This window comes from Mus musculus, chromosome 16 (genome assembly GCF_000001635.26).
Source record: "Mus musculus strain C57BL/6J chromosome 16, GRCm38.p6 C57BL/6J".
In the NCBI taxonomy this organism is placed as follows: Eukaryota; Metazoa; Chordata; class Mammalia; order Rodentia; family Muridae; genus Mus; species Mus musculus.
This window is the reverse complement of record NC_000082.6, coordinates 9,579,655-9,607,549: the sequence shown is the minus strand read 5'-3', so window position 1 is coordinate 9,607,549 and position 27,895 is coordinate 9,579,655. Positions and strand designations below refer to the sequence as shown.

At 42.2% G+C, this 27,895-nt stretch overlaps 1 protein-coding gene across 1 annotated transcript in view; it reads left to right on the top strand.

Annotated features, from left to right (window-relative positions):
* The window catches only part of Grin2a (glutamate receptor, ionotropic, NMDA2A (epsilon 1)), a 428,183-nt gene that overhangs the window by 388,534 nt on the left and 11,754 nt on the right, over positions 1-27,895 (top strand). The window contains exon 13 of the mRNA NM_008170.4: positions 22,286-22,524. Coding sequence (NP_032196.2) covers positions 22,286-22,524 — 239 coding nt within the window. The remainder of the gene's footprint in view (positions 1-22,285; positions 22,525-27,895) is intronic.

The following is a 27,895-nucleotide window of genomic DNA, read 5'->3' as shown; positions in this document are numbered from 1 at the left end:
TTTCTAGCTTCAAAGTGGAGATGAATGGGAGACCTCTTAGTGCTTATACAGCTCATGAGGTTTGTGATTTTCATCATAATCTGGGATTTGGAGGGACAAAGGAATATTATTGAGGTCAAAACCCCAGGGTACACCCAGGCCAGTAAAAAGATCTTGAGAAGTCAGACCCAATGACACACATTTGCAATCTCAGCCCTGAGGCTACTGAGGAAGAAGATGGTAAGTCTGAGGCAGAGTCAGAAAGCAGGACTTAGAGTACAGCACAGCAGGAACACTGACTCCCAGCACAACCAAGGAGAAAATGAGCGTCAAGGGAGTGAGAACATATATTATTTAAAAGCAAATGGTGCTCAGAACATAGAAGAAAGCTGCTATCGGAGCCCCTAGTCTCTAGGGTCTAGTGAATGATCCAGTGTCATGCCAAATACATCATATGTAGACTAATAAGTCTAGAAAGCTCTGGAGTGGACTTTGTCTAGGCCTTGGCAGTATAGAAAAACGAGGCTCATGCTTCACTGAAAGAGGATCATCCAGAAGTCTCATTTAAAGCAAAGATTCCATTTGAGAAGGCCTGAGAGTCAGCATTTTAAATCATCTCCCAAGTAGTGATGCTCTGGGCAACCACTTGTAAAACTCAACCAAGTTTATTTGTCCCATCATGACCTATTTTCTTTAAAACATCCTGTCCAGACTGGAGAGATTGCCCAGTGGCTAATGCTGCTCTTGTAGAGGATATAAGTTCAATTATCAGTTAGACTTTTGTTTGGCAGCTCTGTGGTAAATGTTTTAAAGGTTCATCCATATTGTATATGAATTGAGCTATATTCTATATTAGCAAGAAACCCTACTGCAATCCAGCCATAGAGTTTTGGGGAACACTAACCCAGCATATGGATGCTCACAAATTTTGAAGTGAGGGACAGTAGAGGGGAGTGGACTGCAAGGATCAGTTTGTGAGTGGTTCAGGGCAGGGCAGAGAGCCGTCTTCTAGTTTGCTGATATTCTTCCTTTGAAGGGCATTGGGGTGGTGCTTTTGACATCAAGGGACTCCCTGCTGCCAGCTGGAGTGCAGAGTGTTCCTGTAACTGAAGATGTTCTTTTTGTAGCTAATTAGGATTTTCATAAATTGCTGTGGGCCACCAGATGAGCTGCTAATATCCTCCACACTGCCCCCATCCAACTTCCAAGCTTAATTTCCTTGGGTGGAGCTGGCCACCCTGCAGTGTGGCTGGTAATGACCACACATGCCTCTACTCTGAGGAATACACACAAGGTCTTTGCAGGCTGTTGCTTTAGCTGGCTGAGAAGGGCATGGGTACGTGGGCTAAGGCACCCTGAGAATCCATCCTCCACGCCCCATCACTCCTGATGCATCTGAAATGCTGTCATTTGGAATATTAGGCAAGCATAGATCCTTGATGCGGCATCGGTAGATGGAATTCCTTTTACCCTCTTCTGACCCTGTTCCTAGATTTGATGCAGCCCATCCTTCACCTTCTACTCCCTAAAGACTCCCTTAAAGTCAGGTACCTTTCCTTTCCACTAGCTGAGCTCCAAGCTCACAGCATCCTGTGGGACTTAGCAGTGCTTTGCTTACAAAGCAAAAGACAGGAGATGAAGTCTCCATAATTTACCAGCTCTGGAACATGAGTAAATTAATTTTTTATTTCCAATTTTTTTCATCTTTAAATCAGAGTTATTTAAAGGTTAAAAGTTAAAATAAGTATAAACTAATTCAATCAATAAATCAATAACCCATTTTTAAAAGGACTGTTAAGTCCCTTCATTTAAGACAAAAAACATTGACTAGAATCCATGGAGACAGCCAAAGCACTCTAGCAATAAATGCCTACACTTTAAGAAGTAGGGGCGGGTCATGAGGCAGTAGTAAGAGCACCTGCTGTGCAAGCATGAGGTCCTGGGCTATAACGCATCACCCACAGAAACGGCTTGTAACCCAAGTGCTGGGGTGAAGCCTAGACATAGGGGCATCAGTCACATGTATACACATGCATGCATGTATAGATGCACACACCTGCACTTGCACATCCATAACTCGCACACATGCATTCATACACACAGGATAATCTCAGCAAAACTAGCTTGATGCCTGGTGTATACTTGATGTGTTCTTATCCAGAACCTCTTTGTGTTCTCTGGCCCTTTGAAGACATCTGATTCTGGGTCCCTTGAGGGTAGAAATCATTTATGCCCATGGTTTTTATGCTTCCTTTCCTCCTCCTAAACTCACAGATGACCTCTGCACATCAGGCACTTAATTTAACTCCATTCGGTGAATTGGCAGTATTGTGGATGTGTGTTTCTCTTCTCTGATCAAAGTTCTTTTATCAAGGAAAGAAATTAGATGCCCATATTATTCATAGTTCTTACGACCAATATCTGACAACAAACTATGTCATGGAAGAAAGACTTTTATTTTGGCTTATGGTTTGAGAAGAGATGGGCCGTCAGGGTAGGGCAGCTTGGTGGCAGGAAGCTCCATGGAGTGAGGCAGCTTGTTCTCCTCTTAGTCTCCTGGGAAGCAGAAAAAACTGAAGGCAGATGCTGAGCTTGGCTGAAACTCTCCGAGCCATGCAACCGGGAGCAAACTAAAGTCTTGGAGTCCCTGCTTTCTTATCTTTAAATCAGAATTGTTTTAAATTTCTTAAATGTTAAACTAACCTACTTCCTTTACCTAGGCCTCACCTCCTAAAGGATCTAAGACTGTCCACTATGAAGCCAGCAGCCAGGGACCAAGTTTCAAGCCCCTAAGCTTAAGAAAATCTTTTATTCAGACATAACCAGTACCTGTAAGGGGAGAGATATGGGGAAATAATCATAGACCATGGTCCAATGTCACGGTCTTCTGGAACTCCTACATTCACTGTAAGAGAGGAACACTCTTTCTTTGTTTAATCTGTGCACAATGATGTCAAATATCCCTGGTTTATTTCATCCTTTCAATGCGATTCTCTTGATGCACAAAATTAGCAAGTCAAAGAATTGCCTGGCTTTTGGAACTGAAATGGCTTGTCAATTGTTGTCATGCCTGGGGCCCTGAAGCCAAGAAAGGCAAGGTGTAACTTGATGGGGACATTACGTGATGGAGTGGCAGATTTTAGACTAAATGGAGAATTTCCTGCCATGTAGGCCAAACAAAACACAGGGAAAAGAAGCCATGTAGCGATCCCTTGCCTTGTTACTTCGGAGGAAGAGTTGATGTCTGTGACACAAGCAAGGAGCATGTTTGGCACTGCAGTTTGAGACAGCCAGCAGCCCAGTTAGAATCCTAAAACCAGCAGTAGAAAGCAGTGCGTTGTTCTTCAGCCCCTTCCTGCCCCACTGCATAGTGGGAACAGATGGAAGAGGCACGTGGACAGAGGGTCCATCTGGATCTTCTCTGGCAAGGTGTCACTAATGGGGCAACAGGCAGGCCCACACTGAGTCTTCAAGCACACACAGGAGCCTACCTTCTCCTGCCCCTTTCTTCTTCTTTCACTATTATGTATCAATCCTATTCATCTCCCTTCCATTTCTGTTTTTGCCTCTCTGACGTATGGTTCTGTTCACTGATGGGGGCATCATCAGAGTAAGAACTGGGAGTGATATCCACAGTTTCAGTTCAGACAAACTTTCTGCTAAGCTGGGTCTAACTCCCACTATATTCTCTGCTGAATTCATTCCTGCAGTCCCTAAGAATAAAGATGCACTCATGTTTTCTTCATAATTCCTGCGTGTGTGCAGGCACATATGTGTGTGTCTCATCTATTGTATCAACCAAGACTTACTTTCCAAATTCTCTACTTTGGACAGGGATTTGACAGTTCCAACCTAATTGGTAGCTATGTAAGTCAGAACTTGTGTGTCCTTCTGTGTTCACAAGATCAAGGCTGGGTTCTGGGTAATAGAACCCACACAATCTCCTTAATTAGGAGCCTTAGAGGAGAGAGGCAGGGAGACTTTGATTTGTACAATCAGAACATAATGCGGGAACTTGTGCCTCTTCTGGGCTCTGATCAGGTTAGGAAGTGTCCATGGCCAAGTCCTGCCACTTTATAAAAATGGAGATCTATTGAATGACAAGTCCATCTGAGCATCAGGTCTTAGCCACAGCATTCCTCACACTACAGGAACAAGACCGGGAGACTTCAATGGAAACTCCAGACCCTACAGATTTATTCTTTAGCCTTTTGCAGATGAAGTTCCATGCACCCTGGCCTGGGTTATCTAGAGTCTCATCCCACTTAAAGATATGTGCAAAGGAAGCACGGAGTGATGGACAGAGGGTGAGGCAGTGCAGAGGGTGCTAGAACCTCTTCTCCATACTGAAGTGACTTACGGGAGAGTCCAGGAAACCAAAAGCTGAGTCTATCAGAAACTATAGAAAAACCAGAACTGTTAAAGGGAGGCCCAAAAGAGGACAAACCGAGGCCAGATGAGTGGGTAGGGGAGAAAGCACAGGTTCATGATGGGCAAAAAGAAAGGGGAGGGAGACTGTGAGGTCAGAAGAGAGTGGGCAGGGGAAAGGAATGGAAAATGAGATGGAAAGGAGAAGACAGATCAAGGAGAGGGAGCGGCAGAGAGGAGGGACTGGAGAAAGGTTCGCTGAGTGGCTAATTTATGTAATTTTTAGCCCAGGCTTGCTTTGTCCAAATGAGCAATGGCTGTGTGGATTCCCAACCCCATCCTGGCTCCCTATGTAGACCCTGGGCTGATTCACTCTTGCCTGTGAGATGTGACCAGTGTTCCTCTGGCTTACCCTGCCAGCAGTCCTTCCTGACACAGGTTCCCATGTCTTCAGATGACTCAACAGCAACCCACAGCTGTGGCCTATTTAAAGAGTGTATGTGCAAAAGGATGGAGTCAGGACTGAAGGGCAGGAGGTACAGGGAATGTGAGCACCCTTCACACTGAAGGGGCTTACCTGTTACTGTGATCCTTAGTATCTAGTGGATTCACAGTAACTAACAGTCACGGAGGTATCACTGTGTGACACGCATTCATCTAAGCCTTATATGCACCAGCCTGCTGAGTCCTCACAATAGAGTAACAAGCAGGTTAAATAAGGTGTTTCAAACTATCTGCTTCTACCAGCAGATCTGAGGGTGGCTCCTTTGTGAAAGCTTCCTAGGGTCTCAGCTTTAACTGTCTGGTGATATACAGCTGCTATAACTCCCACCAGCCTCTCATATCTTAGAAGGCAAGTTGTTTTGCCTGGAAGTGGTTGAGAGTGTAATTTGAACACAGAGGAGTTAGACCCCAGGCTCAGTCTACCTTCCTTTTTCACTGATGGAGTGGCAGGTGTTCTAGGGACTAACATAGCAACAGGAGAGGCTGTGGATGAGAAAGGGACCTGTGTTCCTATTCTGTTTTTTCATCATAGAGGAGGCTTGTTCCTGTTTCAGACCCCAGCACCCTGGAAATAGACCCAGTCTAATTTTTAAGATCATTCAAGCCCAGCAGTTTTGGGAGAGCTCAGGCCCCAGAAGCAAGAGATGAGAAGGAATGAAGCAAGGACAGAATGTAATTAAGAGAAGTCAGATGTTCGGCCATGATACAGGCACGCAGAGCTGCCTCTTCCAAGTTCAAAAGGCCCATTTTGATTTCGGGAATTGCTTGTTCCCCGCAGAGATCCTCGGTAATGCATAATCCTCAGCATTCTAGAATGTTATTGTTGCTCGCCGAATGTGTTTTAATCAAATCGAGACTTCAAAGGCTGGAATCACAGTTTTGGCTGAACTGTGTAAATCATGAACTTTTGAATCAAGTTAGCAAGGTCTAAATGCCATTGGCAGACACTCCTTTTGTATTTACACACGTTCGTCCAGTAACTCATTCATGCTCCCTTCCAGTGAAGCACACCAGCAGCTTTGAAACTCGGTGGTGGATAGAATGACGGTTAAACATTCCTGTTCTGTTGCCTTTACTTAAAAAGATGCTTTGGAGCCAGACATGGTGGTGTAGGTCTGTAATCCCAGAGAGGGCATCACAAAATTCAAGGATTGTTGAGGTTGCAGAGTATATGCAAAGTCAGCTTGGGTGATCTATAGAGAGACTGTCTCAAAATAAAACTCAAAAGAAGACTAGGGATATAGTTTAGAGGTTGAGTGCTTATCTAGCATGCATGAGACCCTGGGTTCAAGCCTCAGCCCTGGGGGTGGCATAGACCTTGGGTGTTTGTATGTTCAAATAGACTGTTTTAGATGCAACTATCTCCTGGGTCCCTCAGAGACCAATCTGCACAGGTGAGAGTGCAAACTTGATTCAACTATCTAAATTTCACTCTTTTGAAAATTTTGTTGTTGTTGTTTTGTTTTGTTTTTACATTTTCTCTATGCTGGCTCAAATACACAATACTTAAGAGTTACTTTTTGGAACAACAGCTTTTAACATTTGAAGCAATCTTCTCTGATTGGCAATCACTCAGCTGGTGTCCAAGATGCCAAATCTTGGCCTTGTGTTTTCTCCATCCTCCTACTCTGAAGGGGTCCCACTAACATCCTGAGATCTCCATGACAGTGAGAGCATCAGCAATGACGTCATTGGACCTCCAAGCATCATAGCAACCATAAAACAAACAACATAGGAGAATGAGGGCAGAGCATAGATGGATGGATAGAAACATCCATCTTTAGTGCTGTCTTTTCTCATCCAGAAACCATCAAAATAGGCATTGGAATCTTGACTGCTATTGAAGACTTTCCTTTCCTTTACTGGCCATAATAATGGTGCTAACAATAACATAGGCATGGCTGAAGCTCCACATGCAGGTAGAGATTAAGCCATTGATTGATAGGTGTAGAGCAGATTTTGAGAGAGGCCATAACTGCTCAGATTTCTGACCTGTATGTATGTGGTTTCATTAGAAGCCACACAATAATTGTGACCCAAGGCCATTATTGATGGACAGTAGTGTGACTGAGCCTGATTGTCTTGTATAGATCTCATTGTTGTTTGTGGTCAATATAGATGATGTATACATGCCCACAAACCCACTTAAATATAAAGAGCAGCTTTGGCTCTGTCTGTCTATATCTATCTACTCAAAGAGGGTGTTGATAAATGATCATTTTAATGTTCTAGCTACTGAGTCACTTTGACCTGTCTATGATCCTAAGCTGTACCCAGGGGAAAGTATTTATTCAGAAACACAGTACTTTCAGAGAAGAGATGTGTCAGTTCTGAGCATAGATTAGCAATAAAGGCCTTAATAGCTTCTATATTGGCCTGTGACCAGATGGTACCGTGAAAGGTACCATGAAAATTAGACTTGTTTATCTCCTTCCTAACTTTAAGTAGAGACATACCTGGGATAACAGTGTACTATTACTTATGTAAGAAACAGATAAAAATTGATAAATATCCAGGAGGGTCATTGACTCCCCCTGTGCTGAAGCTCGTGGAGTTTGCATCTATATGAGTTCCCCTGCAACTTTCCCAAGGGAACCTTTGGTTTTCAGAATCTCAGTATTTGTTATCAGTCTGACAGACAATAAGATTCAAAGAAAGTCAGCAGCAGCAAGCTTAATCTGACCCAGCAGCCAATCACTTAAACTAGGGAAAGTCAGGATAAGCATCAAAGACGAAAATAAGACAGAGCGAATGGCTCGTTGGTAAGTCAAATGCAGTGTCTCAGCCTCGTCCAAGCTTGACAGGATGGAAAACAGTGGACTCCAGTCCCTCAACTCCACACTGCTGAAACTCTTTTTTATATAAATAAGACAAGACAATGACAGACAGATGGACAGGTAGATGTCACACAACTATTTCCAATTTGTATATTACCTACTGGGTCCTGTTACATAGAGTACATTTCTTTAAATAATTATTAGTGACATACACATTCAGATATTTTTATGTTCACTGATTTTAAACATTGTCACGTGTTTACATCATGTGTTAGTAATTGTTTTATTTTTTGGTGAAATGACACACTCATTCTTAACCCAGGAAACATGACTTGGTTTAACTTGTTTTGCTGTGTTGGAGGTTGAACACAGGACCTCACTCCTGTTAAGCAAATGCTCCATCACTCAGCTAGATCCTTGCTGTAGTTTCCTTTCCTTTTAAGCTATTTTAAAATTTAGACTAAAACAGAAATAGAAAAATTTATATATGACTACTGCATTTACACAATTTCTACCCTGTCCTCTTCTCCCTTAAACTCCTTCTGTGTCTCCCCAACTTCCTCTCAAGTTCATTACTGTTTATTCTTTGTTTTTTCTGTTTCTTCATATACATATGCATATGTATATGTATATGTATATGTATATGTATGTGCACATGTATATGTATATATGCACATATATGTATATATGCACGGATATATATATGCCTATAGATGATCCTTGGGTTTAGATAATCTTATCAGGCATCTCATCCCTGGAGACTGGTTTTTCCACTTTCAGGAGCCATTAACTGCCGGAAACACTTTATATAGGGTAGGGACCTTGTGAGATTTCCTCCACTTTCCTTGGAATGTCAACTGGTGATATCATTGTGCATGCCTTAATCATGTGAGCATATTTTTGATATTACATGAATGTAGCTGTCCTGTCATATATAGATGACACCATCTTATACCAGGTGCCCCAGCCCTCTGACTCTTACTGTCTTTCTGCCTCTTTTCTCTGGCATAGTGTAGGAGTTAACTTTTGATATATCAACTGGGATCATGCACCTCGAGGTCAGTTGTTCTCTGCATTTTGATCAGCTGTAGCTTCTGTAATTGTTGCCAATTGCTCTAAAGAGAAGCCTCTTTGATGAGGAATGAGAGCACCACTCATCTGTGGATATAAAGATAGATATTTAGAAAGGAGTTGGGAATTAGACTGGTTTAGGATAGTGACAATTCTCTTGAGTCTATGACCTCACCACCCATGGGTAGTTTGCTGGCATTCCAGTATCAGGCTTGAATTCTCTCCTATTTGAGCAAGCTTAAAGTCCAATCAGATGGCTGTTGGTTATCCTCAGAGAGAAGTGATACTATTGCGCCCTGGGAGATATGTTCTGGGCTGCTCATTGTTGTGGTTCACAAGCTTGTCTACAGGCTAGGACTATTGGCTACTTTTTTCTCTTGGCAACTTGAATACTACCGCAGCTGAGTCCCCTTTCCCTAACCCCATATTTGTCAGATATTCAACATTTTGATGTATTATTTGTATAATAATGATGGAGAAATTTTTTCATGCAATTTTTTAAAAACTTATTTACAATGAACTCTTAAATGTTGAACCAGAGGGTTATTGACCACAAATATCTCATATATAATGTGATATTATTATCCCAAAGGTTTATTCTCATGCATGTGACTATGAACAGTGACTCAGTGCATAGTTTGTACATACTGACTCTGGGTTTCCTGACTTTGAATTTCACTGGGGCAAATATATATGAATCAACTGTTTATTTTACCATTTAACTTTTTATATGTGAAGTTTTTGAGGCAAGATTTTAGTATGTACTCTAGCTGATCTGAAAATCATAAGCTATATAGACCAAAGTTTTCTATGTTCCTTTCTTGACTAATTCACTGATACTACCTGTTAATAGGGTGTGTGTGAGTGTGTGTGTGTGTGTGTGTGTGTGTGTGTGAAAGAGACAGAGACAGAGAGACAGAGACAGAGAAATGTTCCATTTATGGATGAACACGCCATAGCCATTTATTCTCTGCATGACCAACTATTGGTCTATGTTTTGTTAAATTGATGTTCAAGAGACTGTGCCTTCTAGCTCAATACCCACTCATTGCCACCCAGCCACACATATCACCTAGAACTCAGTGACACCAGGACAGAGTGGAACTTCAACAGTACAACAGTGTCATCAGAAAGCTGCACACATTTACTAGTTGGCTTTTTTCAGACAAAAGATTTCTGACCTCTGGTTTAAGTAATAAAAGTTAAATTTTCTTTTAAAAAATTCTAACAATATGGAGTTTAATAAAACAGTACATCCCCCCTCCTTTCCCTTGAAGGATTCCTCTCTCTTTATAAAGAAATCATACATTAAGAAAGAAGTTTTGTTTTCTCTTATAATGTCTCTTTTCTTATACTTCCTTTACTGTCTCCTCTTAACTTCCCAAATATAAGACTACCTTATACCTTGGCTGTGACACTTAGTCACTTTCCTTTTGGTCAGTTGAGCAATATGATGTGTACTCATCATACAGCACAAGCCCCAAATCCTCATTCATTTTTGTACAGTTGTGCAACTGCCTCCCGTTTAAGATGTAGTTCATGACCCAGAAAACTTTCTTAGGAGCCCGTTCCCCTAAAAAAAAAAAAAAACAAACAAAAAAAAAAAAACAACACACACTTCCCTCCACAATTGTGGGTGAGCTTTGGCTATTTTTGACCTTTTAAATGAATGGTAGGATCAAATAATGTGCATAAGGTTTTCAATTTGATTTTCTTATTTTTGCTCATTCTTTTGTAATTTCACGTACAAATGTGATGTTAGATGATGTCTATGCACCACTCAGCCCTGCTCCAGCTCCCCCTTCATGCCTTTTACAACTCAGATCACTCTTCAGCTTTTCATTGGTGTGTAGTATATTGGACAAAATTTTCTCCGTGTGCTTTCAATGTTGGTTCTAATGGCTCTTTGCAGCATTTCTTCCTTGACTATTTCTATACATTTTCCAGTGAACCATTCACTTATGTGCTTTGGAATTTTCAAATGAGTGATGTTGATGGTACGATGGTCATCCTGTGCATAGAGTAAGTGCTGGTAGATCCATCCTGCAAGGTTTCTGTCCATATGCAACCATTCACACTTCCACCAGCAATGCCTGCCACTCCTCCTGTGACTTACTGCCTACAGTTGAGGCAAAGTAGATTCACTACATTGGAAGTCCTAGTGTGTACATCCATAGCCACATGGCTGAAAGTTGTCATGTGATCCTAGCCAACAGTCAGGAAACCTAGATTTCTTTTCAAGCATTGACCTTAGTCTATAGGACATAACCTCAGATCAATGGGGTGGGCACAGGGGATCATCACCATTGTGTCTGCCTTATTTACTGATTTGGAATCTGTATTTAGTGACTCCCTAGTCACTTCACTTGCTCTAGCAGTTGTCTGCAGCAATAGTGTGACCTCATTTGGCTCTTTAGACATGATGAGGGATAGCTAGCCAGAGGAACAACCCCATCAAAGGGAGCTGAAAGCTCTGTTCATACTCTAGCCTTCTTCAACGACTTTACCACACTACACACTAAGAAAGATTTCTCTTTCTGTTTTAACTGTGGATGGCACTGAAATCAAACCTGGTCCTTCCCACAAGGGGGCTGCTGCATCTCTTCCGTCCTTATCCCTTTCTGGTTTCCCTTAGTCCCCCTTTCCTCTTCTTTCTCTTCCCTGCCCTTCTGTCACTTCTTCTGCCTTCCCTCCTGTTCCTTTCCCACCCTACTCTCTCCACAACTTCATTCCACAACTGAGCCTTGAGTCTAGCTTAAGCTCTTTGCACTGCCCTGGGAAGTGAGGAATACAGATACAATGGAAGAGGTTCATTTTACTTGTGGATTTTACAGCCTCAGGGAACTGGTTGTCAACACTTCAATAAAAACAGAAATGAAAAGTAGTGAGGTCATTTTATTTGCTGAAAGAAAGGATATATTTCTTGGCAAATATGAAATATGAAATTACTGCTATCATTTCTTTTCTTACAATCTTTTAAAGCACTAAGTCCCCTTTGCGATATTAAAAATCCTCATGGCCTCATAGAGTGAGTCATAAGATTTTGAGGACACTGGATGGAGAAAATGTGCAATGTCAAAATGTTACTGTGAATTCATTTGTGTTCCATATTTATACACCTTTTAAGTCATATTGGCTTGACCGTCTGTGTGCGTGTGAGCAGACCGGCTTAGGGAGTTCCAGAAAAGCCTGGTCCATGGCTTATGGACTTCCTGCAAGCTTTCTTCAAGGCTGGCTGTTGGCAAAGTACTTGCTGTTCAAGCATGAGGATCTGATGTTCATCCCAGAGGCCGTGTAGCATGATGATGTGTATATACTTATAATCCTTGTGCTGTGGCAGGGCAAGCAGGAGAGTTGCTTATGGACCAGCCAGACCAGCCAAACTGGCAAGTGCCAGGTTCAGGGAAAGACCTTTTGTTTTCATTTTTAAAAAGGTGGAGAGTGACCAAGGAGTGATGCCTGATGTCACCCTCTGTGCCCTCTCATCATACACACACACACACACACACACACACACACACACACACACACATTTATACATATTCACACATACATATGCATACATACAGAGGCACACACATACACACATTCATACACAGATAGATACATATACACATAGACATAAATACATATTCACACACATTTACACACACATACATCTGAATATATACACACACATCCTTACTTCAGAAAAGTATCTCCAATTCTGCCCTCTGTGGGAAGTTTTGACCATGTACATTATTTGTTTGATAGACCTGCCCAATCTCTTTCATCTTTACTATTTGTATTTTCCAGGAAGATAAACACTGGGAATCTATGTACATTTAAAGGTTCCAACTCTCATTGCAAAGTTGATCGCCTGGTCTGTGAACCTCCAGCCAGATGGTGCCAATCAAAAACAAAATTTGCCATAGCCAAGTTCTGTCCACAGAGCAGAAACCTCAGTTGGAAGGTGGTGGGTAAAGAATTTGTGTCAAAGACAGCTTATCTCTGCATCTAACTGGATACATTTAATTCTAGTCTGATTTTTATTTTGTTTGTCACTTCTTAGCATTATGCAGAAATGGAATATTCTGACATTTAAATACAGACTATTTGTCTCCCAAATTCAGTCTACTTGTATCCAAAATCTTGTACTATTTATCATCATACCACCATCAAAGATACCTTTGCCTTTTTAGCAGATATCTCAGTGAGCCTTTACATTCACAGGTTGAGTGATCACATACAGAATGTTACTTCTATGCCTCATGCTGCTTAGTGTTTCTTTCTTTCTTCTTTCTTTTTTATTGGATATTTTCTTCATTTACATTTCAAATGCTATCCCAAAATTCCCCTATACACCCCCCCACCCTGCTCCCCTACCCACTCACTCCCACTTCTTGGCCCTGGCTTTCCCCTGTATTAGGCCATATAAAGTATTCTAGACCAAGGGTCCTCTCCTCCCAATGATGGCTGACCTGGCCATCTTCTGCTACATATGCAGCTACAGACACAGTTCTGGGGGTACTGGGTAGTTCATATTGTTGTTCCACCTATAGGGTTGCAGACCCCTTCAGCTCTTGGGTGCTTTCTCTAGCTCCTACACTGGGGGCCCTGTGTTCCATCCTATAGATGACTGTGAGCATTCACTTCTGTATTTGCCAGGCACTGGCATAACCTCACAGGAGACAGCTATATCAGGGTCCTTTCAGCAAAATCTTGCTGGTGTATGCAATAGTGTCTGTGTTTGGTGGCTGATTATGGTATGGACCCCCGAGTGGAGCAGTCTCTGGATGGTCCATCCTTTCGTCTTAGCTCTAAACTTTGTCTCTGCAACTCCTTCCATGGATATTTTATTCCCTATTCTAGGGAGGAACCGAAGGGCTGAGAAGCACTTGAAAAAACAAAGAATAGCATTTCTTTCTTACTTACTTGTCAGATGAGTTGGGTTAGGTTAAATTTAGAAGAGTTTTTTGAACTCTTCTGTGTGTGTGTGTGTGTGTGTGTGTGTGTGTGTGTGTGTGTGTGTGCTCGAGTGTATGTGTGCACATGTGCCTATTTGTGTGCAGGTGTGAATGCAAACATGTGTATGGTGTACACATATGTGGAAGGATGCACACACTTAGGCAAGCCCATGTGCATACATCTGGTCTCTTCCTCTTTTACTCTCCACCTTATTTTCTGAGCCAGGGTCTCATGCTGAACCTGGAGCTTAACAGTTTGGCTAGACTGGCCACCTAATCAAGAGTGGCTTGCTGATCAAGGCCTTGGGGGCCTCTTGTCTCTGCCTCCCATTACCAGGATTACAAGTGCACCCTGCTATACCTGCCTTTTCATACGGGTGCCGGGGTCCAGCCTCACATCTTATATAGCAAGTGCTTTGACAAGTGAGCCATCACTTCAGCCATACAACCAGCCCCCTTTCCTATTAAAAACACCAACAGCATTTGGAGTCACTACAAGGAAGAAAGGGATTTTAATTTTTTACTTCTACATCCAAGAAGATGCACTCGACCTACATGATTCGGAGTCTAGAGTGATTAGTAAATCAGTAAGGGCTCCAGATCAGCAGTGAGACACTGCCCTGACCTTTACTGACGATCGTAGATGACACCCACATTCTGACTGGTGTCTCCCTTCCACATGCAGAGTCCCTGACTGTGTAGGGCCCAATCTCTTCTCTCTCCCAGGGCTGCAGCTTCCCCAGAGTCTGTTCTTGTTGAAAACATGAGTGTGCTGTGACTCTGAGCCCTAGATTTTCCATGAAGAAAGCTGTGGCCTTGCCATTTTCAATTCCAATTGGGCTTCTGAGAAGCCCAAGGTGCCCAAAGCCTCAGCAAGACATGAAACGAGATGGAATGGGGTCAGTTCCCCTCGTGGTGCTCACAGGAAACCCTAATGGGATCAGCAACAACATCATGCTGACGTCTTTGGGCTATAAGTGGAAGCCTGCTCCCCGTGGGAACCACCATCTCCATGTCCAGAAGCTTTGATGGGATTGTGTTTGCCCTGAAAGCCAGCCCTCATTTCTGCGTTCCATAACAGTCCTTGACCCTTTTGCTTGGGGATTCAGAATCTAGTCTCTTCAGGGCTCTTGCTGGTCCTTATATTGGTGGGTCACAAGATAGGCAAAAAGTGAAGAAACTTACACTGTCTATGGTTAGTAAAGTAAGACCTGCATTGTGTATTGGGAATACCAGAAGCAAAGAACAAAAAACCCACTTTGAGTGAATTTACCTCCCACTGATGAGGACATAGGCACAATTATACTCTACTGTGAGTTTATATGGACACAATACCCAGGATGTTATGGAAGGAGAAAAGGTGACCTCTTTCTATATTAGCTACACTGTGATCAAATTCCTGACAAATGGCAGTATCAGGGCTCACAGTTCTTCGGGAGGTAGTTTATCACAGCAATGCAGCAATCTCCTTCCAGGCTTTTCATCCTTTGGCTCACAGACTGTGTCAGTAAGAAGGGCTCTACTTCCGAGTCTACATCAGGAAGCAAAGAAAATGAAATTCTCATGCCCACCCACTTTCTCTTACTTACTCAGTCTAGGACCCCACCCTATGGAATGGTGCTGTCCATTTTCAGGCCATTAATCCAGTCTAGAAACCCTTTCACAGACATTCCCCAGTGTGCACAGAATGAAGCACAATTGAAATGTCCAGAATAAGTTATTATGGTGATGTTGACAATGATGTCATCACATGGTGAATCCAGTCAGTGTTTTTTTTTTCCCAAGTTTCTCCCAGTGACAATCCCTAAGCAGGAAAGCCTGGTGTGCATGTTCTGTTTGCCTCTGATCAAAGGACAGGACTCTAATAGTGATTATGTCACCGTCATAGGCTTTGTTAGTGACCTTCTGTCATACTTAAGAATTATCATCAAAATTTGAATGAGCCACAGTGCATGAGTATGCGCAAGCACATATGCACATGTGCACATGCACACTAGCGCGCGCGCGCGCACACACACACACACACACACACACACACACACACACACACCACTCCAGCTGGCCTTTCTTATATTGCATGCAAGGAAACACTGAGTTTCCTGTCATGGGCCATGAGTAGAGAAATATGGGCAGCAGCCAAAGGATCTTGAGCTACAAGATCATCAGAGTGCTCACTGGAGAGAGTTCAGTGGCTCTGTTGTTCCTAGGGTACCTGAGACTTCCTTTTGGTTTAACATTCCCGCTCTTCCTGTCCCTGCTTTGAGTCCCCTCCCTTCTTCCCCCAAATTCTAACCTACGTCCTGATCCATAAACACTCCATGTTTCTCCTTGCCTCTAACCTTATGAAGACCTAATCTTACCATGACATAGTTACCAATTTGCATAACAGTGTCTGCTGGAGGACTCAAGTTCATAGCAGCCAAAAGCAACAGGCTACTTGTCACTAAGGGAAATATATATATGCCTTAAAATGTGTGAATGAGTAAAGGAAATAAAAAAAGTCTCCAGAAAATGAAAATTATCACCTCTATCTCTTTTCATGTCTTCTCTGCTGAGGATCAAGAATGCTGTCTAGAATCCAGTAAAAAATAAATGTAAGATTTCTGCCTGGAAGGTTATATGTGAAAGATGACAAAGCCTAAAGGTACAGGTTCAAAATGGGTCGTTTTTTTCATAACTGACTTCAGGGGAGACATGCCAGGGGAAAGCAATCACAGTGCTTGCTATAACATCCTTCCTGTAGCAATCCCTTTAGTTCATAGGTGATTTTACAGAATAGAGTATAATGGGATCTGAAAAGCCACTGTACTCCTGGAAGTGTTGAGGACTCTTAGGGCAAGTGAGAAACTTTAGATGTCACAGAGTCTTCTGGAGAGCCCAGTCTGTACTGGGGCTGGGCATTCCTGGATATACTGAAATATATCAGTTAGGAGGGCTCAGGTAGGCTTGAATGTTCCACTCTACTTCCTAGCTTCTCTGATGTCATGCAGGAAGAATACTATCCCCTAGAAACACAAAGTCATTAGCATATCAACAGTGTACAAGCAATATCATTTAATTATAACAAATTTCCTACAGAGTCAATGCCCCTGTATACTCACTTAGTAGGTGCCAAAACTGGAGGGCAAATGGAAATCCTAAAACTACTCTACCTTGACTCTCAGCTGCAGATGACAATGGTGATGAGATCAGCCACAGTATATCAATATGAAGGCTATGAGTTAGTTCTTTAAAATAAATAAATAAATAGAATAAAACAGGACAGTAAGTTTTATGTAATATTGTTAAATTAAAAGATTCAATGTGGACTAAGGAGATTGTTTAGCCAGTAATGTTCTATCTAGGAAGGCCCTTTGTGGGGAACCTGAATGTGATTTCTTGAACCTACATAGCAGGAAGTCTCACAGTGATACCTGTACTTGGCAATGCATCTCTGTCCCTAGAAGACACAAATACAAAGAACCCTTGAGGTTGGTACAGTGTTCCATGAGTCACTGTCATTAGAGGTGTGAACAGGGAGATCTTTCCTGGGTACCACTATTCTCCCAGGAAGAGAGAAGATACTGTGCTCTGGCCATAGCTCAAGCTTCCACCTACCCCTGGGAGAGTCCAGTTTATCCCCAGATAAAAGTGAGGACCCTGTGACCTCTTTGTGAGGTCTCTGACAACGGGATGCATGACGTCAAGCTTGGCCTTATGAAAATGATATTTGATGTTGCATGTAGCTCAGGGCATCCTCATTACCAAGGCCCACTCTCCAGTTCCCCACATTTTCTGTTTTCCATCTATTTATAAGCCTAGAAAGTAGCAAAAAGATCCACACAGTTTTGTAGACCTGCCCAATTTAAGCTTGAGAATACAAAGAAGAAAATGAAACAGAAAGTATGGATCTGATACTTAGTATGCACTATAGGCTATGAGAAATACTCAGATCGTACGGCGTGGATCCTGATCTCCCAGGAGGAGATTATAATATACTCAAGCAAATTAAAACTGGGATACGAAAGCACTTGAAACACAGTTCAGTACACTAGGAAGAGGGCCACAAGGTAGGAACTATCTAACTGGAAAATGATTTCAACAGGCTGTAGTTGATGCTGAGAAATATGATTTCACTGTCCTATTGGAACCCTGGTTGGCTTTACCAAGTTGGTTTAATTCTATAGCGAGGTGTGATATGCTCAGGTAAGGGCAAAGACAAACAATCCCTTGTATTTGCGTCTTAAATAGAATTCAGTCCATGTTTATTTTAGCCAGACTGCCAGTGTCACAGGCTTACAAACCTGGCTCTTTTTGAGACAACTCTAAAGAGGAGATATTTTTGGAATTAGATGAATCCTGGGAAGAAAGACCCATTTTTATATATGCCCCCACAAACTCAAGGGAGGGGACACTCAAACTCACATTGTGTTGTGGTTTTAAGAAGTGACATTGGTGGCTATATAGAAAGAGAAGAGGCGTTTATGTAAGTCTCCAGGCTCATGATGGGCAGAGGGATTTGGCTGAGTCTATGGTGCTACTGGGTGGATGGGAGAGAACATTAGCCTTCCACGACATCTGTGACTGTGTTCCTTCAGGGCTGGAGTGTGTTGGAAGGTAAAGATTTGGGCCAATATACACCTTCCTGCCACTCTGACTGCAATGCTGAATTACCATGTCTGACATCTTGGGTGATGAACTTGCTGGGAGACAGAGTTCTTAATATTTTTCCTCTCATAAATATGCATGGTTTCCATGAGTCATTTTTATCTATGAAAAGGAAACTGGGGAGATCTCTGTACATGAAAGCAAAGCATGCAGGGAGGTTTTCTTTCTGCTTGGAGCTGAGTGAGAAGCCAAACCTGGATGACTTGGAGAGTTCATATGTACATCACTTACAGGGTACAGTGATCATGTTCAGTCTTTTCCATACAAAAATGAGTGCAGTAAGAAGTCCTAGTACTGGAATGGAAGCCAACCCTAAAACCATCTCTACAGGTATTTCTGTAACCCCATGATCTTGGGGGAGTTTATGATATTTAAAGGGCAAATAGCTCTGCAGAGGATTAGCTCAGGATCAAACAGTAGAGAGATATGCAACAGGCAGTGGTTAATAGCGTGACCTGAAATTGGAAAAGTGATAGGGCATACTTACTGCCAAGTGGGCATCTGTAACACCCTGCATCCTTCAGGCTCAGAGGACATGCTGGAAAAGGGAGCAATAGACAGTTAGAGCCAGAGGTCAAGAGAGATAGCTAAGAAATGCTGTCTGCTGGACATGGCAGGGCAATAATCCTCTCAAATTCAACAACTATGCTTGCTGGGACAAGACCAAGCTGGTAATCATTCACCATGGACAGGGGAGGGGCTCACAGAGCTCCACCTACCCCTAGCTGAGTTGCCACTGGCAGCTGATGGCCAGTGGGGGAGGAAGAGTCTGTTTTCGGCCGTGTGGTTGCCAAGGTAGGTTGCCAGCATGCTTCAGTCCATGACATCTTGTACCTGTGCATAAAGTGGCAGCAGTTATGGGACTCAGTTATTACAAAGTAAAAAAAATATGAGTTTTGGAGGAGATTATAGGGTGCACTCAGGAAGAGCTGAAGGGGGTAAACAGAGGAGATATGATCTAAGTACATTGTATCCATGTATAAAATCGCCAAACATTAAGTCAATTAAAAGGTTGCAGCTGATTCCTGTGAGTGAGAAGATAGAGCAACCAGAAGAGTGAGAAGCCTGAGAATGAGTCCCTTCAGTGGTAGCGCACTCCTTCAACCCCAGAATTTGGGAAGAAGAGGCAGGCAAATCTCAGTTCAAGGCCAGCCTGGCCTACAGAGGTACACAGAGGAGGTAAAACATCAACAACAGACAAAGAGAGAATCATCCCCTTGACTGTAGATTTGAAATTACCAAAATAGAAAAGCTTTGAAAATCCTAATGAAAATCATGGGTGAAGCTAGGAAAGAAAGAAAGAACTATCTCATGTAAACTAAATAGATTAAAATCAAAGCATAAAGTGACATATTACCAACTAATAAATGAACTGGAGAATGGCTCTTCATGTGGATCAGCCAACTCCAACCCACAGAGATAAACAAACTTGAAAATAAGGTTAATAATCTAAAGGTTAGACTGAGAACACTCTGTCTTAAAATATTTAGAACAAAATGAATTATGATAGGTCACTAGGGAACTGCTAATTACACCGACCAGGTAGTACTCTCAGCCTATGAAAAGAGCAAACGTCTTGCACAAACACTGACAACCTTGACAACTGCTGTAGAATGTGTAACAGTCCCGTTGATTTGGAGGACAGTTTGGCAGTTTCCTAAAAAGGAGTTAAAAATCTCCACACCCAAATCTCCACTAACCAATGTTTATTTGTCATGGTGAAAATTTGGGAATAACCCACACCAACATCATTAGGTGAACAGATAAACAAAGTGTATGCACGGATTGTGGAATTCAGCAATGCAGAGAAATGAACTCTGAGATGAATATTGCAAGTGCTACGAATGCATATTATCTAGTGAAAGAAGCCAATCTGGAAAGGCCACACACCATGTATTTCTGTGTGACATTGTGGAAAAGAAAACACCATAGACCAGTAGTTGCCAAAGTTGGGGAAGAGTTAGAGGAATAGATAGCTAAAAAATAAGGTAAGATGGGGGAGTTAATGTCTAGAGCAGTAGTAGATGAAGTTTTTATTTTTAATATTTAACTCTGTATAAGCACATGTGAAGTCAGTACACATATGTGGACATCAGAGGACAACCTGCAGGACCCTGTCCTCTCTTTACACCATGTGGCTCCGAGGGATTGAACTCAGGTCAGCAGCCAGCGCTCTCACTGACCGAGCCATCTCACTCTCCCTAAGGGAGACTGTTTTCTGTTTGTTTGTTTGTTTTTTCAGAATTAAAGCTTAGCACTATAAATAGGAAAATAACACTGAGATCAAATTTTAAATAAATAAAGCACATTCACATGTAGATTCTACACCAAAGTCAAAGTGGAATTCTCAGAAGCGATTTGGGAGATCTATACTTTATAGATCACGATACAAGCAAGTGACAGCGAGCAGACCATTGACTGAACAACAGCAGTTCACATCAGAAGAAAACAGACCTTTATCAAAGGAAATATCACTACCAACCTGCATTTAAAAACGAGAATAAACCAAGAGTCATAACACATTGATCCTGCAAAACTTAAAGCAAGACCTACTTAAAAACGACAATGGTGACTGCCTGCTTCAAAGGCAAGTCAACACAACTGTTTAAAACTGCTTCTTCATTTCCCTTCAGATGCCTCCTACGCAGATCAGAGATCACACACACACTCATACACACACACACTCACACACACACACACACTCACACACACTCACACATACACATATACACACATACACACACACACACACTCACACATACACATATACACACACACACACTCACACATACACATATACACACACACACATACACATATACACACATACACACACACACACACACTCACACACTCACACACACACACACTCACACATACACACACACCCTCACACACACACTCACACATACACACACACACACTCACACACACACACTCACACACACACACTCACACATACACACACACACACTCACACACACACACACACTCATATACACACACACATATACACACATACACACATACACACACACACTCACACATACACGAGTCATGATTTGCACTTAGCATATATGTCTTCTTTGATGATCAGTGCCTTTGAGATAGAATTCTTAAGACTTATTCATTAAGTAAATGCCAGAGCTTAGTGAACTGTAGATCCCACCTGGAGTAATTACTAGACATTGAGATCATGGAATTTTATACTAAATGGGCACTGGATAAAATCCAGAGAAGAAATGGTGCTAGGCCCGCCTCCTTTTTATTTCCAGTGAAAAGTGCACCTGTATCTTTAGTTGCCTGTTGAAGTGAGGAAGATGTTCACTTTGCAAGCGACCATTCAGAGCCAAGATAACTTTTCCAACAAGTGTTTAGCATCTTAGGTCCATTATTTGTGGGTGAATTTTTGGAGTTGTTTGGGGTGTTCTAAACACGAGAAAGAAGAAGCTAATGTACCTGAGGACCACCATCTGCCAGACACTGCTCCAGGCATTTTCCTCAGGATGATCACTAGCTATTGATTGAGACTCAGCTGGCCCTCACCACAACACCCTCAAGTATGACCTCACACTGTACATGCTCCATAGGCAGGAGAGCTGGGACTTCAGCACCACACAGCTAGTAAGTGAGGGATAGGCAGTTAAGTCTTTCTGCTGCAGCAGCCTGTCCTGCATGAGCTTGGGTGGATGGAGGCTTGGGTGTGTGGAAGACAAAGGATATATTATAGAGAGAATGCAACTATGGTCAAAACCATCCCAGGAACTGCCAAAATCACCATGCTATTAATACCATATAATTTAGTCCTGGATATTATGGTGGCAGGAAGGTGTTATCTTCATCACCTGAGAGAAGGCCAAAGGCCAGCAAAGCTCAAGAACTTACCTTAAGGTCACACAATTGTAAGTCACATACCTGTTCCTAATTCAGAAGTGTCTTCACCAAGGCATGTGCTCGGGACCTCACTGCCTATGGCTGCTGTGTTCTGTTCAGGTGAGATGGAAGAGCTGGAGACACTGTGGCTTACGGGCATCTGCCACAACGAGAAGAATGAGGTGATGAGCAGCCAGCTGGACATCGACAACATGGCAGGAGTTTTCTACATGCTGGCTGCAGCTATGGCCCTCAGCCTCATCACCTTCATCTGGGAGCACCTCTTCTACTGGAAGCTGCGCTTCTGCTTCACAGGCGTGTGTTCTGACCGGCCCGGGCTGCTCTTCTCCATCAGCAGGGTCAGTATCCCAAGAAGCTCCTTTCTAGTGAAGCAGGAAGGTGCAGAACAACACAGGGCAGTTCAGAGAATCAGGCACATGGGCATTTTGATGACATGTTTTATTATCTACCAATCATCTATAAATCCCCTATATATCTCTATCATCTATTTATCTATAATCAATCTGTCTCCATCATTAGCATCTATGTATCTATAATGTATCTATCACCTATCAATCTATTAACCACCTAGCATCATGTATCAATCTATTTGACATCTATTTACCCATCAATATATCTATCATCTATCAGTGATCTATATTATCTATATCTATCATCTATCTTCTACATATATATTTGCATACAAATCAGTCATCTATCATATATCAATCTACCTTCTATCTGTCATCAATCTGTCAATCTATCAGTCTATTCAACAGCTCTCACTATGTATCTATCTGTCATCTATCTAATGTCTGTTATCCTGTTACTTATCTTTCTATCATCTATCTTTTCTTTAATTTATCTCCCTATTTCTTTCATCTTCTCACCTTAGTGGTAAAAAAAAGAAAACATTAAGACATTAAGTTTTATATGCTGATCTTTATTGGGGGATGAAATAATAAGCTTAAGTGAATCTGTGTATTGTTAGCCTTGGGTGACTTTGAGAACTTTGGAGATTCAGAAGGTACACATTAACTTAGTGAAGAGGATTTATTTTGCCCATCCAACTACACTTGACTTGGTTCTGTGGAAATCCATATTTCCTAATTAGCTTGATGGCATCTAAACACACAGATTGCTTAAAAATAACAACGTGCATGCATATAGCTAGGAATTATGCCAAATTTAAACTAATTCCCCCAGCCAATTACTAAAGGCTTTTCGTATCCAAATGGTTCTGGGATTATGTTAAGCAAATTCACACTGTTGCATTTGCTTGTAAATCCAGCTTCATTTTGGAATAGGCATCCAACTTGATAGGGCCATCATTATAAGAAATGAACTGAATCCTACATGCCTTTCCAAGCATCTTATGAGTGGAAATGAAGAGAATTGGGTTTGTGTAGGAGAAGCTGTGCCAGTAGAATTTAAACTTTTCCCACCCTCCGGGGGAAAGGAGGTGGGCAGGTCCCAGGCACTACTGATGCTGTATCCTGATGCACTACTGATGCTGTATCCTGATGCACTTCTGATGCTGTATCCTGATGCACTTCTGATGCTGTATCCTGATGCACTTCTGATGCTGTATCCTGATGCACTTCTGATGCTGTATCCTGATGCACTTCTGATGCTGTATCCTGATGCACTACTGATGCTGTATCCTGATGCACTTCTGATGCTGTATCCTGATGCACTTCTGATGCTGTATCCTGATGCACTTCTGATGCTGTATCCTGATGCACTTCTGATGCTGTATCCTGATGCACTTCTGATGCTGTATCCTGATGCACTTCTGATGCTGTATCCTGATGCACTTCTGATGCTGTATCCTGATGCACTTCTGATGCTGTATCCTGATGCACTTCTGATGCTGTATCCTGATGCACTTCTGATGCTGTATCCTGATGCACTTCTGATGCTGTATCCTGAAAGCTTCAGGGAGTCCAGAGGAGCAGGGGCTCTCCTTCCTCTTTAATATGATTTGTCTTCTACTCAGAACAGCCTGACGAGAGTGAATAGGAGGGCGCCATTATTTTCCTGCCTCTTTCCCGTACTAGGGAGACACACAGAAAGTTCGGCTTCTGATGCTGATTGATTTAAGAAGACTGACAGCTGAGGATTGCCAGCCATGGCAAGGTGCAGCTACTGTAAGGATAATGATCAGAGCCACATATGCTTTCTCTCCTGTCTCTATTCGTTTCGAAACCTCTTATCACACCCATTCTGTGGATGAGGAAACTAGGGTCTTAAATTGGCCTTTTTTTTTTTTAACTTTCATCTTATATTTCCCTGAAATAACAGGTTTCCTCCCACTTTATCCAGTAGGTCATAACTGACATACAACAGAGGAGTTGAGGAGAAAGCAGATACCATGGAACAATATCCATGCTTGTCTTCTGGCCTTCATATGTGTGTGTGCATAGTTGTATGCACATGGGTTGTATGCACACACACACATAGACACACACACACACACACACACACACACACACACACACACACACACACGCAAACATGATCTTATACAGAATAGGGCTACATACATTAGTCAAGATCAGTATTTACGTTTCTTTCTAAGGATGCTGATGTGTGATGCTCTGGATTCTCCCAAGGCAGGTATCTGCTCCACAGAGAATGTATCTCCTCCTCAGTAGTTCTTTCAGGACACTGACTATGCAGCTCACAGACAAAAGCAATCGCTGTAAGCACATGCAGCTTTCTTTGTTGGCTCAGTGTCTCTGGAAAGCTCTGGAGATACAACATTAAAGCCAACCTGAGACTGTCAGTGGAGATTTGAAAGCTCAAAAGGGGCATTTGTTAAACACTGAAACCAAGCTTTTACAATGACTGTCCCTTGTCTTATTTTTATCACTTTCACAAATACATCTTCTAGTCTGTGGGATGGTCTTAATATCAGTTTTCTCTCTAAAGTGTTCCTCCCCCAACACCCATCGTTTATTTTTTTTTAAATTGCTTGTTATTTCCAGTCGAAAAACCACCTTGATTGTCTCTTAAGGTGTGAGCAATAAAAGAAACCAGGGGATGGGAGCTGTAGATGTCTTCCCACTGTGTTCCAAAGTGAAGCACTTAAAACACAGAATGAAGGATGCTTTTCACTAACATTAAGGCCAACAGAAGTCAGACAGTATCAGGACTATTGCAGGATAAATGGGACAAGGAAGGCTTAGAGCCTTACTTGTAACTTGAAAAAGAATTCATTCAGGAGCCTTGAGAAGCAAAGCAGGCTGACTAGAAGTTTTGTATCTCACCAGGTACACTAGGAAAATACATTACTTCTATAAGTTTGAAAGGTATTCAAAACCTGTGAGCAAGAGGGCGGGGAGCACAAGTAAACTAACAGGAGCCAAGGAACTTCTAGCAAGGGGATTGTCGGGCTCCACAGTGGACTTACTAACCAGAAGGCAAATGTGATTTCTGGACAAACTTTCTATAGCAATGAGTAACATACATTGCTTTGTGGCTTTGACAAGGTGGGCATTGTGAGTTCAAGCAGGTTTGAAAGGAGAACATACAAAGGCAGGAAGGAAAGGGGAAAGGAAGAAGAAAGGAAAAGGAAAGAAAGGGAGGGGAAAGTGATAGAATTAGGGAAGGGAAAAAGGGAGGAAGGAAGAGAGAAATAGAGGAAGAAAAGATGAAAATGGTAAAGAGAAGGAAAGGGAGGAAAGAGAAGGAGGAAGAGGAAGTTGGCACATGCTAACTTCCAGTGTCTGAAATTAACCAGGAAACTTAGGCTAATACAATCCCAGCAAGGGCTGCTTGGACTTGATATGACCATCTTTCATGTGTAGCATTCCTATGAAGCTGGAGTGGAGATTGTCTTCAGATAACAAAGTGCAGCCATAAAGACGAATAAGACTTCACAGTTCTGAGAGCATCCCTCTTTGGTTAAGCATGATGCAGCCATGGGGGTCAGTAAAGCCACCATGATCAGAGTCACAATGGCACAAACTGTTTACTGCTTTATGCCGAGGTCAGCAACAGAGCTGCCCCCTGAATCCACTCCAGGATGACTTCCTAACAATCATAGGAGGAGAGGGGTCAAATTTTCATAGGATAAATCCAATTGCTTCCATTAGGCATGTTGCCAACATCTGCATAACGATCAGAGAAAGCCAGGGGGCCACAAATCCAAAGATTACTGATGGGCTACCTATGACAGCAGCATGAGCAGAGAGCCCCTCCCCAGACACCAGGAGAACAGCAAATTTTGAGTGAAAGAGACAATATATATTAACAAAGGAAAAGGGTATGAAAGATGTGGAGACTTTGAGATGGCAATGTCCATGTCTCACTTCCCCAGGATTCCCTGGTCTCATTATTCATGGATGGACTTACAGATATGCCACTGTGCCACAGAATCTGCCCTATCAACAAGCAGTGAAAATGCAGTTCTAGCTGCATGCAATGAACAAGTAAGAAGCCTAAGAAGACAGCTGTAGCACTATAGACCATGAGTCACTCTAGCCCTTGGGTCCTTTACCTCACTGAGATTGGCTTCAGCCTTAGGCTAATATTCTCATATAAAGGCAAGACCCATAACATCTCTGACCTGAACACTCTTACATGGACCAAATGCTTCCTTATTTTTATTTTACTTTTTAAAAGTTTTTTTTTGCTATCTTTTTATACAAATTCTCACTATATAGCCCATTATGACTTTGAAACCATAATCCTACTGTCTCAGCTTCTGAGTACTGGGATTTCAAGCCTGCATGAATTTCCATGGCTGTCTTCCTCGAAACTACTCAATGTACCCAGGAAGGAAATATTTTCTGATTGGCTTCTTGTATAGGTCACATGCCTTGATTGATAGCTTTATCACAGTGGTAGAGGTCATCCTGATAATTTGTGAAAATAATTAACAACAGTGGTCCCTTTGTGGTGATTTTGTCAATAGCTAACCCTCTAACATTTAAACTTCAAAGGTGATAAAACCTTCAGTAGATCCATGAGCTGGGTCTGGGTGCTGGGAAGGTCAATAAGGTGTCCTTATTGCCACTATAAAGGCACCAGGGTGTTGATTGTTACACAAGTATTGGTTGATACCACTTCTTAAACTTCATGTATGTATACTTTTTGCAAAGGTATCAGGTTATACTGGGACAGAGCAGTACTATAACAGAGCATACTATAGGACTGATTGTTGTGTGGCTTTTTCTTGAGATATGGAAACAAATGTTCTGTTCACCCCACGATAGGGCATCAATGACAGGGAAAAAGAAACAAGTCTAACTTAGTGAACAAATGAGTTTATGGCTCAATGACAGCTACATCATCAGAAGCCCACCCTGGCCTGGGCAACAAATGATGAAAGTTTCATCATCAGACCTTTCTGCTGACATGCGAGCAACTCCGGTTTCTGAGAGTCTCTCAACCCTGATGGTCATGGAGTCTCCTCTCCTGCCAATTGTTACTGCTTGTATTATCTGGGAGATGAGTCTTGTAAATTGTGGAAGTTTCAGGAGATGTCTGAAACTTATGACTTATATTGACTTTCTGGGTCTTAATTGAATGTTTATGCTAGGTAAGTAGTTACACAATACTGGTGTATTACGACTCACCTTGCTTATTGAATGAAGTATGATAATCAGGATTCGGACTGAATTCCACTCTTTCTCTCTCTCTATGACTCTCTCAAGAAATTCATACTTCAACTTTGCAGGTAAAGCTCAGATGGGCAAGCAACTGCACTCCAGTGTCTGCTGT